This window comes from Glycine soja, chromosome 10, assembly GCF_004193775.1.
Source record: "Glycine soja cultivar W05 chromosome 10, ASM419377v2, whole genome shotgun sequence".
NCBI lineage: Eukaryota > Viridiplantae > Streptophyta > Magnoliopsida > Fabales > Fabaceae > Glycine > Glycine soja.
In genome coordinates this window covers 1,468,209-1,483,457 of record NC_041011.1, presented here as the reverse complement: position 1 = coordinate 1,483,457, position 15,249 = coordinate 1,468,209, and the positions used below count along the sequence as shown (strand labels likewise).

Here is a 15,249-nt window from a genome sequence, read left to right as displayed (position 1 = left end):
TCTTAAATAAAACATAATTTTATTCACAAACTATATAAATAAGTTTAAATATTTTAAGACTACCTCAAAATTAAATAATATTAGTAAATTTTCTGGTGCATCACTAGGATAATATTACTAGTAGTGTAGTGTATATAATGCAAAAGAAAATCACAACTGGAAAAATTAAATCACACAAGAAAATTAGATTATTTGAATAATCAATTATATGTATCATTAATTATAATTAGAATGAATTTTGTTTGGATAAGTTTGTTGAAAAGTGGTTTGAATGTAAAAAAAATTGGCAGCGTGTTAGGATGCATACTCTAAATTCTAACATTTATCCCCTAGGACCCCTACCTTAACATTACGCAGATGTTACATATTCATATGATTATCCATCTCTTTGCAACAAAGATATCATAAGTGCTAGATTTGCCTGTCATGGGCAACAATTATTTCTCCTGCGATTATGATGTTTATATTGTAGGGCAAAGGTCATCCACTTGTCGAACATTTTTCTTCCATAAATAAGATGGTCCGGCCCCACAACTAAGGGCATCTATTGGAGATATCAACATATTAATCACCTCACTACACAACAGGCAAATATTTTCTTTATCGTCATCACTCTGCATGTTTCACCAACGTTGTAGATAACAAACAAATGATGTACCTGAATTAGAATTTATTAGCCGGTCTAAAAAAGAATTATTAGCTCCACAGCAAAAGGTCACACTCCAGCAGTGAATTTTACTGTGCCATCAATCCTGTTTCTGGAGACTAGAGATGGAAAAAACCTAGACATTAACAATTATCTCAAAGTCTAATTGTAGCGATAAATAAATAAGTTTCCATCGTTTAGTAATTTAATTTGTGCTTACATGAAAAGACTGGCAAAAATGGTAGTCTCAACATCTTTAATGAAAATTATTGTCACACGTAAAAAATATTTTTAAAAAATCTTGTAATGCTACATACAAAAAAAAGAATTTAAAAGAAGCAAATTATGGATCTCAAATTCTATATAGCAAATAATTTAGAATTAAATAATCAAATAACACTTCACACGTAGGAAAGGGATCCTCTTTATTTTCTGTTTCCTTCATTTTCTCTATTTCTTTCATTTTTATAAGCTTTTGGGAAAATAAATAAAATAAAAATGATACACATTTCATGAAGAGTAACATTTATTTTCTCAAAAGCTTAATAACAGAAGAAATGATGAGAAAAAAAAATAGAGAAGATCCGATCCAAATCCTTACGGGTAATGGTCATCATGAGAGAAAATTGATTTCTCTTCTATCTTTGTGGAACAACAAAAATGGTCTTATACGCAAGTTTGGAAATCAAGTAGAAGACCATAAAATGACATTTGGGATTGCAATTGAGCTTTATACAGAGCTTAGTGGTGGAAATAAGGTTATATTAAGTTAAGTTTAACTTTATAGGGCATTTTTATTGTTTGATTTGATTTTTTAAACATCAAGATTATTCAGAAAGTCTATTTTATGATAAAAACTTTTTAAACGATTTTTTTTTTTTTTGCTTTTATATAAGTTAGTGGACCTAAATTTTTATGTAAACGAGTAAATCAATAGATTAAATCTTTCAAATAAAATAACAAGTATATAATCTTAAAACAATAGTAATAATAATATAACATTATCATTGATATTATCTAATTTATTATGTTTATTTAAATAAGTTAGTCTATTACATTTAAAAGGCATTTCGATTGGCTTGAAATTAATCATTTTAATTAAATAGATTTTAAAAAAAAGATTAGAATTTAGAGTACATACTACTCGAATTGTTTCCAACTACTAAGTTGACTCTAGTAGGTAAACTAATCGAAATAATATGATTACATTATTGAATGACGATATTACTATACTAAAATTTTAATGGTTATTAAACTAATTGAAATAATATGATTGCATTATTGAATGACAACATTATTTTTTAAATGGTTAATGTATATTCATTAAATTCATGTTTCATTTACATTATTGCTTAACACGTACTCCATCATGTTACATAGCTTATACATCAAACAAGAAAAGGAAATAAATAAGAGAAAATTCAAAAGACAGTACAGCTTTAGCTTTTATGAGAAGGGGCGACGGGCAACCAAGACATAAGAAAATAGACTTTACAAATCAGACCATTGTTGCTACTTTGATCATTGCAGTGGTTTTGAAATTTTTACATCACCTAAAAGCTACAGTGTAAAATGAACAAAAAAAAAAAAAAAAACAAAAGTCATGGACCCATGGTACAAGCAACGGGCATTATTGCTCCATTATCTGTGTAAATACAAGTTACAAAACTTACAAGCATAAACCGAAAATATATATATATATATATATATATATATATATATATATATATTATTGCAAAAGCCCTCCATCTAAAAAAATTGAAAGAAAAAAAAAATCACCCTTTTAACGTTCCAAATAAATAACATGTTTTACTTTCTACTCCCAGTTTTACGTTTCATGTCAACTGGAGCTGGATGTCTTGCTGTTCGATTGACACCGTTTGATTGTTGTTTCCTTGAAGGTGAAGGACCAAGAGAAGAATGAACATTATTCTTGCTGCAAAAATTGAAAGAAGATTAATATCAGAGAAAAAAAAGTATGAAATTGAGTGCATGCATGTTTCTTTTCTTTCATCCGAATTTTTGAAATATACTTGTTGATTTTGAATGCAAACAAAACCAAACATGCATATGCATAGAAAAAGAAGCATTCTCAAAGAAGACCCTTGTTGCATTACCTCAATATTGGGCTATTTGTTGGCTTTGAGACAGGTCTCCTAGCCTTTGAACCATTGCCATTGGCTATGCTGGCAAGTTTGGAATGATTAAATTGCCAAAGCAAGTCAGGTTCCGAGGAATCAGTGGTTGTATCATCAAGATCATCCATGTCATCTGAACCAGCAACGTTAAACTGGTTGTTGCCTCCCATGAACATGTTGTGGGATCTTTCTGGGTCCATTTTGGAAGGATCTTGGAGATACTTCTGATAAAATACCTCAGATAAGTTCCCACTGTCTGCTTCCCAACACCCTAAGATGTTCTCAGTTTTGTTTGTAGCATCTAGCTTGTTTACCATGACTTTATCAACCCACTCTCCTGAACCAGTTTCTCTGTCATCATCCCCATAGTTTAGTCCAAGATTATTCAATGGGGGCCAGGGTGGTGAATTCGTCGACATCTCATCAAAATCATAGCTCTGAGTTTTTTGTCTCAATGGGGTATTACTGTGAAGCTGCAAGATCAATGGTTAAAAATTCCATCAGAGTTCAACATGCAATAGGTAAATTGATTGTTCAGATTCATGCAACTGTTAGGACTGTTTTTATTGATAAACATGAATTTGCTCCTACACCATATAAGAAGCTGTGTACATAAAACTCTCATTAGAGGATCTCATTGTATGTTTGTGTTATTAACAAACATGATTTTGTTCCAAAATCATATCAGGACTCGCGATGTAAAATTACTGAAAATTTAAGGAGATTACTATTTTCCTATACATCAAAATTCAAACTACTTAGCAAAATTGAGGAAAGTATTAATTTTTTTTTTATCAAAAACAGAAAATAACCAAAAAATGAAATATACATACCTCTATATTGCCTACATCAAGCATTGGTTGCCGGCACCCTAGGCTCACAATATCAGCACCCCGTTGGTTTGCATGATAAGGTGATACCTCACCAGCCCTTGTCCTATATTTTTCAGAGCTACCTGATAAAGAATGTTCTGATTCACCTTCCTTTCTTGCCAATGCTGCTTTGAGGCTGGCTATCTGAAACACAATTAAAAAATTTAACTTAACTCTGAAGCAGTAAAACTTAGAGAAGATTATTATGGAGATCCAGCAGTCAAATTTGAATATCAACCTGTTCTTTGAGCTCTTTGACATCTGCTGCCCCATCCTTGTTCACTCGAGCAGCACCAAGTTCAACTGTAGCAACTCTTTCTGCAAATTTTAAGGTGCTAATTGTTTCTCCAATAGCATCAACCTCTGGACTTATGTGAACAAACATTAGTGTCTTGGCCTGTCCTCCTGAAATAAACACAACCAACATAATGAGAATATGAGATATTCAAATTGGAGAGAATTGTGTAACTTACGAATAGAAAAGAATACAGCTGTGTGAAATACATGCACAACTAGCTTTTTAAACCTTACCAAGTGAATCTTGAAGTAACTGTGTGAGTTTGCTATTTCTGTATGGGACATGTTGGTTTTTCTGAGCAAGGGAAGCAATGACATCACCCAAAGCTGAAAGAGATCTGTTAATGTGCTGTGCTTCTTTCAGTCTATCTCCTGTGGCCTCAGATTTGTCAACTCTCTCACTTCCTGCCAAGTCAACCAAATGCATGCATCCACGTAGGATAGTTCCAGAAGTCAAGTCTCTTCCTTGAACGTGAACAGTCAAGCAACTACAAAATTGATAATTTAAGAAGTCAATGGATAATTGTTTCATTAAAAAAAAACGTATATAAACAAGAGTGGATGACAGGACAATGAATAGGATATACCTGTGTGATCGACTACTACGGTCATTAAGGGCTGTTGCTCCAACTGCACGATTCCTTTGGCCCAGGTTCATTAGTTCAATAACATCTTTTGTTGATGAAACTGGGACTTGGCATGCATCTGGTACGCTGAGCCCTCTATGAGAATTACTACGAATTTCTAATGTATAAATGGTTAAGGGCAAGCATCATCAGTAAAGGTTGTTTTCATCTTCAGTTTAACTAACCAATATTAGAAAGTAATCAAAGTAGAAGTCAACTATATATGTATTCTATAATTATAAGGTAACAGCTAAAAGGATATCTTTTGTTTGATCCATCAGTAACCAATAGATCTCTGACTTGCTCATTATAAATCTCAATCATTTGAACAGACACATCATAGCAAAAAGTGCCTCTTCTTTGATCTGCTGTAAGAAACAAATCACTTAGAGCCCTGTAGTTTACACCTCTGCTTTTCTCTGTGATCTCTTTTGGTCCAGTCTGCACGTAAAAAACATAGATTAAAGAGTGCCATTAAAATTTTTGAGTTTTTTTAGATGACAACCAAGTGTAACTTACCATAGTGTGAGTTTTTCCTGATCCTGTTTGGCCATAAGCAAATATGCAAACATTGTAACCATCAAGAACAGACCTAATGAGTGGCTGCATATCAGAGAAGACCTCCGCTGAACACAAGAGAAGAAATTTTTTCAATATTTACTAAATTATAGTGATCTTGGAGATAGCTGAAACTGAAAACCAAACCAACCTTGGGATGCAGATGGTCCAAAGACTTTGTTGAAGTTAAAGGATCTACGCCCTTTCCCATTCTTTGAAGGAATACTAATTGTGATAGTTCCATCTTCTATATTATCTACTGTGCTTGAATAATTTGGTTGTGCAGATAAGAAGGGTCTTACTCGACAGTACACCCTTATACTTCCTGATCAAACAAAATTAACCATCTTAATTTTATTTGGGAACAAAATCTTTAGAAAGGTGTGAAAGATATAACTCATACTAAGCTTACAGCAGCCAGCCAATCAGAAATTTACCCTTAAGATCCTGGACTTGATTGTATAGTTTGCGATTTTCTTCAAGAACTTTGTGATATCCAGAAGCTGCATGAGCTAAGCTATGAACATGCCTGCCTATAAAGAAGAATAGGAAATCAAATAAGATGCAGCACCTCATCTACCAATGGTAATGCAAAGTAGAATGGAATGAAACAATATAGCAAAGAACTTAAATAAATTAATCATAAGCAAAATATTACCTAGATTGGAGAACTCCTCATGAAACTTCATTTGCAGGAACTGCATACCAGCTTTGGTGGTGTGAATTGTATGCTTTAGTTCCTATAAAAACACAAGAGGTAATATTTTACTAATAAGTAATAAAAAAATTGCAAAGTTAAAAAGATTAATATTATCTTAGCTGCTCCCTACTTGAATATCTCTTTGCTGATTATCAAAGAGCATTTGCTGCTTCAGAAGTTGTCTTTTCGATTCCACATCATCAACATGGTTTTTATGGAAGAATCCTTCTTTCTTTGTTACCATAGGAATCTTGCTATCCATCTAGTGAATCAAAAAATTGATGAGTATAAGCATTTTCAAGTTTCATGAAGGTCATGGAATATGTTAAGCTTGAGGCCAGTTCTATTACCTTTTTATCTGCCATAACAAACTTTGATACAGATCCATTGCCTTGGGACACAGCACCTCTAGAAATTTTTATCTGTAAGTTACATGATAAATAAATAACCAAGAACACAGCTTTTCAAAATAATCAACTATAGCAAGAACAAGTTTTTCTTTTCTATGAATGGAGTGATATAAATCACAACTTACCCACCATCACCTAAAACTAATGACATTATACATTACTAAGGTAAAAAGTATTGTACCTGTTCACCCTGGCTGGCAATGCGTTGCTCAAACTCCTCTACGACCTTATTCAAGACTGATTCAACTAACTGTTCCATGCAGAAGAACAATGTAGCTTAAAGCAAGTAATCTCAAAAGCCCTCTAGCATTACAAATGACAAGATTGATCCAGAAACCAAAGGGAAGAAGTCCTTAACAATGATTATAAACACCCATACAATTATTAAATGCATTATAATGTGGCGGTAGATCCTCAATGCTTACAACATAACAGACTTATATACTCCATTTGTATAAATAAATAAAATTATTTTTGTGAAACACAGAACAACTTAGCCCCTTACCAATGGAACTTCTTCAGGCTTCTTATCTAATAGTATTGCACGAACAAGCATACTCAAAGAATGAGACCCAGACTGCAAGCGAATAAATGAATTAGTTATCTTTCTGTTCAACTAGACAAATTCAGAGAACAGACAAATGCCAAAGATAAAGCTTACCAGCTTACCAACCATTTTATTAGACTCAACATCAGAGGTAAGAACAGTCATGGATTTTTCATTGATGGACGAGTTCCTTGACAAGGAATTAGTAAATGGCTCAGAGGTTTTTCTCACAAAAGATTTTGAAGAGATTGCGGGTTTGATAGTTCCACCAAATTTCCACACACCATTACCCCCAGTCTGTTTCCATTCACTATAGGACTTAAGACCCAAGACGCTGTTCACAATCCTGGCTGATTTTCCTCCCTAAAACACAAACCAATAATTTAGCAGAAAACCAACACAAAAACATTATTAAACTTCCAATGTACACAATGTTGCTAAGTGCCAAGGGATTATATTAAATGGTGTTGTGTTGTGTCATTAACAATTCAATTCATACTTGTTCCAGATCAGATGCCTCAAAGGTAGGAACTCCAATTTCCTGCACAGCCACCAGAAAGTTCCTCACATTTTCAAAATACTGAAATGCCGATAAAGGTGCTCCATCAGGGACTAATGCAGAATCAGCAGGACTCTCCACGACCTTAAGAATAATACAGAGTTTACATTAGCATAATATAAACATCAATATTAAAACTGAGAGTACATCAAATCAAGACCATGCTCACCTTGGGTACAGCACCAGGTTGAACTTTATTAAGAACATTACAGAGAATGATCCCACTTCTCAAACCAAGCCTAAACTCTTCCTCAGATGGCTCTGCTGGCAAATCTTTAGCTGCAACAACTCCAACCATTTTCCTCAGCCACCCTGCTGCTTCATATCTTCTGGATGCTGCATTTTGAAGACTTTCAATCTCAGGATAACACTAATACGAAATCCAGTTGCTTTTTCAAAAGAAAGTGGCATGTATCAAGCCATTAAAATTCAATAAAAGGTAGAACAACGATTATAATTATACACATTCATAGAACCCGGAATTCAAAAACTGAATTTTGACAGAATCCCAGAAAAAATAACGGAAAATTACCAGCTTCTTCTGCTTTTCTAGATTCCAAGTCAAGATCTTTGAGGCGAGTACCGTGCTGTTGAAGCACATCTTCCACCACAGATGCAACTGAAAACGAAAATGCCGCCATAACCAAACAACACCACACACTAACCGAGCCTTAATTAAGCTGAACTCTCTATCTCCCACCAGAGACAATGTTCAACAATTCAACTCATCAACATTGTCCACACCAGAGAGCTGGATTCTACAGCACCCAAAAAGAGGAGAAAAAAGAAAGAATATTGATGAGGAACAACAGAGAAGAAGAAAAAAGAAAGAAATAGAACAAAAGTTGAGTCTCTTCTCTCTCTCTATCTCTCTATCTATATCTGCACTCACTTTCTGTCTCTCTGATTTTAACACTTGATGATGATGGTGGTGGTGTCGAGTGTTGAGTGTTGCTGAGGTTTCTTTGTTATCAATTCAATTCAAACACACAGAGATTCTCTTTGTTACCTTTTGCTTTTTTATCTTTCTCTGTACTAAAACAAAACAACGCAAATTACTTCTTCCTTTCTCTCTCTCTCTTTGGGTATCCACTTTATACTCTCTCCACCACTCTGTTGCTTCGCACCTTCCCATGCCTCACCTCCGAACCTGTCTATCTTCCAAACCTCCCCGGTCCTATGTTTTAAACTTTAATAAATAGATATTAATGTTTTGGTTTGTTTCCTAACTCCGTTGTAGTTTCAACAATGTTTTCTTTCACTTCGTCTCAAGGCGCGTGTGCACTTCAACCTAGGAAGTGAAAATTTTTGGGACACTTGATTTTATTTTTTTTTAAAAAGCTCATTTTTGTTGCATATTTTTCAACCTTAAAGGAAATTTTGGTTGGATTTTTTTTCAAAACCTTTCGACTCTATCTTTACACCTAAAAATGAATCATGCTTTTACCGGACTGACTCGAAGATTATTTTTTCCTATAAAAAATACGTCTGATTTTACTAAAAATTTTAAAAAAATCATGTTTTCAGGATATATTTGATTTAGAAGAAAAAATATAAAGAAAAAGAAAGAAGAGAAGTAGTAAGTGAAATAATTTTATATTGTTTGATAAAAAATATTAAAATATAATAGATATGTTTATAAAATGATATAAATGTTTTAAATAAAATATATAAAACAAATTAGAAAATTTTATGTTTGAATGAACAAAAAGTTTTCTTCTCCTTTCATATTTAATGTTTTGAAAACATAAAAAATTCAATACTTATCATATAAAAATAATTAGGATAATTAATTAGAAAATGTCAACATTTAGAATTATTCATTTAAACTAATAAGTTATTAGTCCAGCTAAAACTAAGTTAGATATCTTTAAACAAGACGTTGAATTTAAATTTTATAGATAAAAAAATGTAATTAAAAGAGAAAATTTAATTAAATATAATCATCAATATATTTGATGAATACTTTTCAAAAATAATATAATTATAAAAAGAATTATTCATTTATTATTTGTAACGCGGAAAAACAAGCGAAAGAAACACCTGCCAATGAATTTCTCAGAAGGAAACTGAATAATAATCATTTAACACAAACTTTTATTGTTATAAATCACAATGATTTTGTTTGATTCACTTTGGTTTTTCTTTTCTTAAGTGCAATACGAAACTAACTGGCACAGTCAGCATGCCATATTGGTAATTGGTAATTTTGTTACGCGGCTAACCATGAATGGCCCTGCTTTAGGTGCTAGCTGGGTGCCCTCGTTTTTACTTTTTACTGCTCCGTTGAGACGCAATAACATGTCGACAATCATCAACCTAATTTATGAAAATCAAAAACCAACTCGTGCACATGAAGGTTTGCCAGTTTTCTATTCCCCCTTGAATTATCTTCATTTTTTCCGAGTTTCTAGTTTAGACTTAGTAATGTTTACAAAATAAATATGAGTATTGCACACATAACCCATGGACCCTGTTCCTAATACTCGTAGGTTATATTGGTTGTTGCCATAACCTCTTTTTCTTTATATTTCTTCTTAAACAAATTTAAGTGTATTGTTTAAGTATCATGATATGATGACAGTCACTTAATGCCACGACCATTCAGACGACCCTCCTTAATATTCGTTATAATCTGCTGGCCGCTCAGAAGGAAGGGAGAAAAATATAATAGAGGAAAAGAAAAAGTGAAGTACTATGTCCTGCCTAACTTAACTTAGAATAAAATCCCTCCTTTGGGATTCAAAAAATAAAAAATAAAAAATTCAAACACTTAAAAAAAATCTCATTGAGAAGTTGGAGGTGGTTGGGTTTGTCTACTTCGTTAATGCTCATCCACATAACACCACGTTTAGTCTATCAACTTTGTTTGAAAGTATTATTTTGCTCTTCGATTTCAAAATGCAAAAAATTAGTAGGTCCCTATCATACTGTTGGAATTTTAAATTAATCATAGTTTTATAATTCTAACAACAGGATGATATGATGATGACGACGACAAGCTTGTATCTTTAAGATGCTACTAATTGGCTTATTATCATTGTTTAGGCTAATTAACCTTAGGAATAATTTAACTAAGCCAACTTGTGTTGATGAATTGGAATTTTGTGACAACGCGCCCAGTGAGTGTCACGTCATTGTCTGATGTTAAGCATCTGGCTTTTTTCCTCAATAAGTTATTAAGCCAGAATGCACAAAATCATACAGAATTCAACATTTTGATACATTATAGATAGAAAGTGATCAAGTTTTCAAGTCACGAAAGTGGATTATGGATATGCTTCACCGAAATTGCCACACAATGTTGGCTTGAGCTAGTTAGAAAGGTTGAAAGCAAGTATTCACAATTTCACATCATCTTTTACAATAAAATAATAGAATTAATCTAAGTAATAACTTAAAATTAAATGGAGCATGCCACCACATCCTCTTAGTAGACAGAACGTCTTTGTCGGTCAGTGAAGTGGTTGTTGGAATACAGTTGCCTTTGCAGCAACAATGGTTAACGGTACATGGCGGCAAATTTTATCAATGAAAAAAAAAATAGTATTATTAATCAATATTATTAAAATACTTATTAAGAAATTAGTAAATAATTTATTTATTAAAAGTTATATTTAAATTGTACTAAAAATCATAATAATAATGTATCAGTAATATGTTTTAATATTTTAATTTAATAATCAATATAAAAAAATTTAATTACTCATTTAATCCTTATCATTTTTAAATTTATTCATTTTAATTCTTATAGTTAATAAATGTAATTGAAGTTTACATTTTAATTCCCAAAAAGTTATTGTTGTTAAATTTTTGTTAACTCCGTTAATTAAAGAATTTGAATGATAGAGACCTTTTAGGTATTAAAATATAAATTTTAGAACTAAAATTTAAAAATTATAAATACTAAATGAGTAATTAAATCTATAAAAAAATAATAAACACTTAGAAGAAAAAAAATAAAATGAATTAAACCTTTTTTATAAATTAAAATTAAATTATATAAGTTAAAATTAGTTTTTAAAGAAACTAAATAAGATAACTTCTATAAAATAAAAATATATAATTTGATTTTAACTTGTAATAAATTATTTTATTTTCTTTTTTATTTTATTCTAGAAAAGTTAATATAAATATAACCTTTATCCAAGTTATTCTAATAGTCTTGAAAGTCTAACGATGTAGATGGACGCTGAAGCTTGCGGGGTTAAGTGAAATAGAATTCAATGATTTTATTTTGTTTATTTGCTAGGATTAATATTTGTTTTGAAAGTTTAATGTTGATATATTGTACTTATAAATTATATATTATTAATTAAGTAAATAATACTTTAAATATGAATATTATAGTGATTATTTAAAAGTTAATTTTTAATGATATAATAAACTTTGCATTATCAGTATATTTCAATTAAATTATTTTAAAAAACAATATTTTAAGGATGCTTACAAATAGTTACACTCACTTTCTTAAGGCGTAATCAAACTACAAGAATATCTCCTTTAGTCCTTCTGATTCTAAATATTATAATTAATTCTCTTATGCTTACCAATCAATGTCACATTATAAAAACCTTTTTTTATATCGATAATTAAGAATATATTTTGTTTACATTTTGTGTTTTTATTTCTTATTTTTATTTTTTAAAATTGTTTTTATTTTTAAAATATTAAAATTCTGAAAATATGTTTGATTTGACTTCTTATTTTTTGTTTTTAAAAAGTAAAAACAATGAAAATTTATTATATATTGACTTTTATCTTCTTATATTTTTAAATTTGTTTAAAATTATATTCATTATTATCGCGTTTTCATTTTACCAAAATGAAATTTTTGTTTTTCAACTGAAAACGAGATTTTATTGTTTTCATTTTCTGGTTCATTTGAAAAAATAATTTCACTGAAAATGTTTTCAAAAATCCAATCAAACACATTTTCATCATCATTTTTTATTTTCAGTGAAAATAAAAATAGGAAACAATCAAATTAAATACCCCTAAATTTTTCTGTTGATTTAGAAGTACAGATGTAATGTTTTTATGTAAAGTTTAAAACTAAACGGTGTAACGGTTAGACATTTTTTATATTAAAGAAATAGATTAAATTAATACATTGAGTCTCTATAAGTTTATTTATTGTTTAATTAAAAACCCTTGAAAGCTTTTAAACTATGGATTTATAATTAAGTTTCATATAAAGCTAACGCTATTTAAATTTCTTTTAAGTATTTTTAATGACACATATGTGACATCATTCCATACATAGTATGCATATCCAATAATGTAACTTTATAACTTCAATATTATTATTATATGATCATCACTTCATTAGTCATGTCTTACATTCCTTCAAAAAAAAAGAAGTCATCTCTTACAAATAAAATCAATGTGTAAAACAATTTTTTTTTTATTTCTCAAGTTCACTCTAATCTTGAATTTGACCCATTTCTCAATTTTCCTCCATCAATATTCCTATTTTATTCTTGGTGGGCAATTGATGTAATCTATACGCTGTATGCCGAGTCTCATTTTTGCTATCGGTACCTTAATCAATGATATATATTTTTGCTGACAAAAAAAAATATTCCTATTTTATTTTCCATTTTTCTCTTTCTTTCTCTAAATCTGTAAGTTTGCCCAGTCTCATTTTTGCTATGTGCCAAAAAAAGTCTCATTTTTGCTGGACGGATTTTTAGCACCATTTTTTTTCTTAAAATTATTAATTTCCCAATCGATTTAATATTTTTTTTTCATTTTTGTACATTTGCATGAGTTTTAAGATCATAAGAAATAAAATAGATAAGTGTGTAAAAAAATAGATAATAGAAAACCTTTTTTGTTGCGTAAAACACATGTAAAACTATTCTTTAGCCAGCAATATATTGTTGAGAATACAAATGTTCAGGTTATAAGGTAAGACAGCTAGCATTTTTGTCACGGTTCCATGTTAAAACACACACATATATTATATTGAGATTACTTGATTTATCTTTACTTAATAGGAGTCAAAATCCAAATTTTTATATGTAAGATGAGTAAGAACATAGATATACAGTTATAATTGATTAATTGTCAAATGCTTCTCATATGTCACATTAATGATAACTTAATACGTTTAAATGATTGTAGCCTGTATGAACTTAGTCACAAAATACGAAAACTATAAGGACTTAATTAAAAACATATGATATAAAATTTTAAATCTATTGAAAATATATACGAATTTATTCATAATTTAACCTAACAATACAAATGTACTTGAAAGATTTTAACTTCATGAAAATTATCTGAACTCCTCCTAACTAAAGTTTAACAGCTTCGTGTTACATTTTGATGGAAATAATTAAATGCAAGAATTTATTAAAATATTTTTTACTTATTTTTAGAAAGAATATTTTAATAAGTTATATTTTTTTTAGATTAATAAGTTATATTTTAATGAGTTTAATTATGATATATTGTAAGTATAAAGGATTTTAGAACAGTTTAATTTTCAAGTATTGTTATTACAAATATTTTATATTGTCAACTAATTAAAAAACACTGTAAATATGACTTTACGATGTTTAATACAAAAATTTAAAAATTATCATGACAACTGATTATTAAATAAGAATATAAAAGACCTTTAAACAATTAGTATATTTAAATTAATTTTTTACCATGTTATTTAATTAGAAATCATTTTAAATATGAATTTTAAAATAAATTAATAATCTTATGATATAGACCGTAGACAACTAGATGATAATGTAAAAAATAATTTAAATTTTATATATTATTGGTATAAAAATATTATACTGTTAATAATTAGAAATCATAGTACAAAAACTCGTTACATTGTTAGTCATAAGTTACTTATTTTTAAAAACTTATACTGTAAATACATTTTAATTTAATTTGTTAAAATACTCTAAAAGATAATTTTTGTTAATGTCTTTTTTAAATATGAAAAATAGACAGAAATACATTTGCTGCGAATAAAAGAAAGAACATTGGGAGAAACAAAGGGGAGGGTATAATTGTGAAATTGGCGTAGAGCATCGCCGTAACGTTCAAAATATTCAAAATGGTGGTTCGGAACCAGAGCAATGAGGTTCGGGAGCATGGTAAGGGGCCACGCCACGTAGAGCATCCAAAGCGGGACGGGACCCACACACAGGATTGCATGTAATGGTAACGGAGTGGGAAAAATCGTTTGGACGTGGCGCCTTTCTCTTGCTTCATCATAACCGCCGGCAACGTGCTACTCACTACCCACTGCGCGTGCCTAATGCCTAACATGAAAACTAATTTAAAAGAAAATAAGATTTTTTTAGGCACAAAAAATAAACTAATTTTGTATATGATAATTAGTGATTGAATTAATGATAATAACACTATCCATGCATTTTAATTAAATTCTTTCATAATTTTTCTTGAAAGTATAAAATATTTTTTAAACTAACCATGACCTTAATTGACTTTTTTTATTTGAAAAACTAAGTACGCAAGTTCAGTCAAAGGAAGAAGTTAATTATTAAGAATAATGATTATATTCCACTTCTTGACAATGTTTTTTATTATTGAGTGTGGTAGGTTTTCTCTTTTTTTTTAATGTGATCTATATAAAATTTACAGTAATAAAATAATTTAAATGGAATGGGCTCACATTATAAAAGTATATTTTACACTATTATTTAATTATAAATTATGAAATGTGATAAATTGATTCATTTTTGTAATAATTATAAACTATCCTAACTTACATGTTATATTTAAGATAATTTTTTAATTAGTTGATAATATGTCAAGGAAATCTAGCTCAAATGATTGAACTTGATGTATGGGTTATAATAAACTTTTTGATATTATTTTTTATTGTTACAAATAAAAAAGTTAATAATGTAAATTTGT

General features: G+C 29.8%; 1 protein-coding gene across 2 annotated transcripts; it reads right to left on the bottom strand.

The window, feature by feature from the left end:
• Positions 1-2,067: 2,067 nt before the first annotated feature.
• LOC114370713 (kinesin-like protein KIN-14I) lies at positions 2,068-8,436 on the bottom strand. 2 transcript variants are annotated; one of them, XM_028328106.1, is made up of 20 exons: positions 8,246-8,436; positions 7,886-8,111; positions 7,523-7,689; positions 7,294-7,437; positions 6,909-7,157; positions 6,753-6,824; positions 6,429-6,497; positions 6,188-6,259; positions 5,968-6,099; positions 5,796-5,877; positions 5,575-5,670; positions 5,289-5,462; positions 5,099-5,205; positions 4,842-5,020; positions 4,541-4,702; positions 4,188-4,441; positions 3,895-4,061; positions 3,618-3,800; positions 2,764-3,257; positions 2,068-2,582 (listed from the first exon to the last, which is right to left on the bottom strand). In XM_028328106.1, the coding sequence occupies exons 2-20, from the start codon at positions 7,992-7,994 to the stop codon at positions 2,456-2,458; spliced, it is 3,039 nt and encodes a 1,012-aa protein (XP_028183907.1). In that variant the 5' UTR covers positions 7,995-8,111; positions 8,246-8,436; the 3' UTR covers positions 2,068-2,455. The 2 variants fall into 2 exon arrangements, with proteins under 2 accessions (XP_028183907.1, XP_028183908.1); XM_028328107.1 differs by having other exon boundaries at positions 6,921-7,157.
• Between the last annotated feature and the right edge of the window lie 6,813 nt (positions 8,437-15,249).

Coding starts and splice junctions, on each gene's coding strand:
- LOC114370713 (XM_028328106.1), bottom strand. CDS start 7,994: ATGGCGGCATTTTCGTTTTCAGTTGCATCTGTGGTGGAAGATGTGCTT. Junction 7,690..7,885: donor TAGAAAAGCAGAAGAAGCTG/GTAATTTTCCGT, acceptor TTCAAAATGCAG/CATCCAGAAGATATGAAGCA. Junction 5,878..5,967: donor ATCAGCAAAGAGATATTCAA/GTAGGGAGCAGC, acceptor GTGTTTTTATAG/GAACTAAAGCATACAATTCA.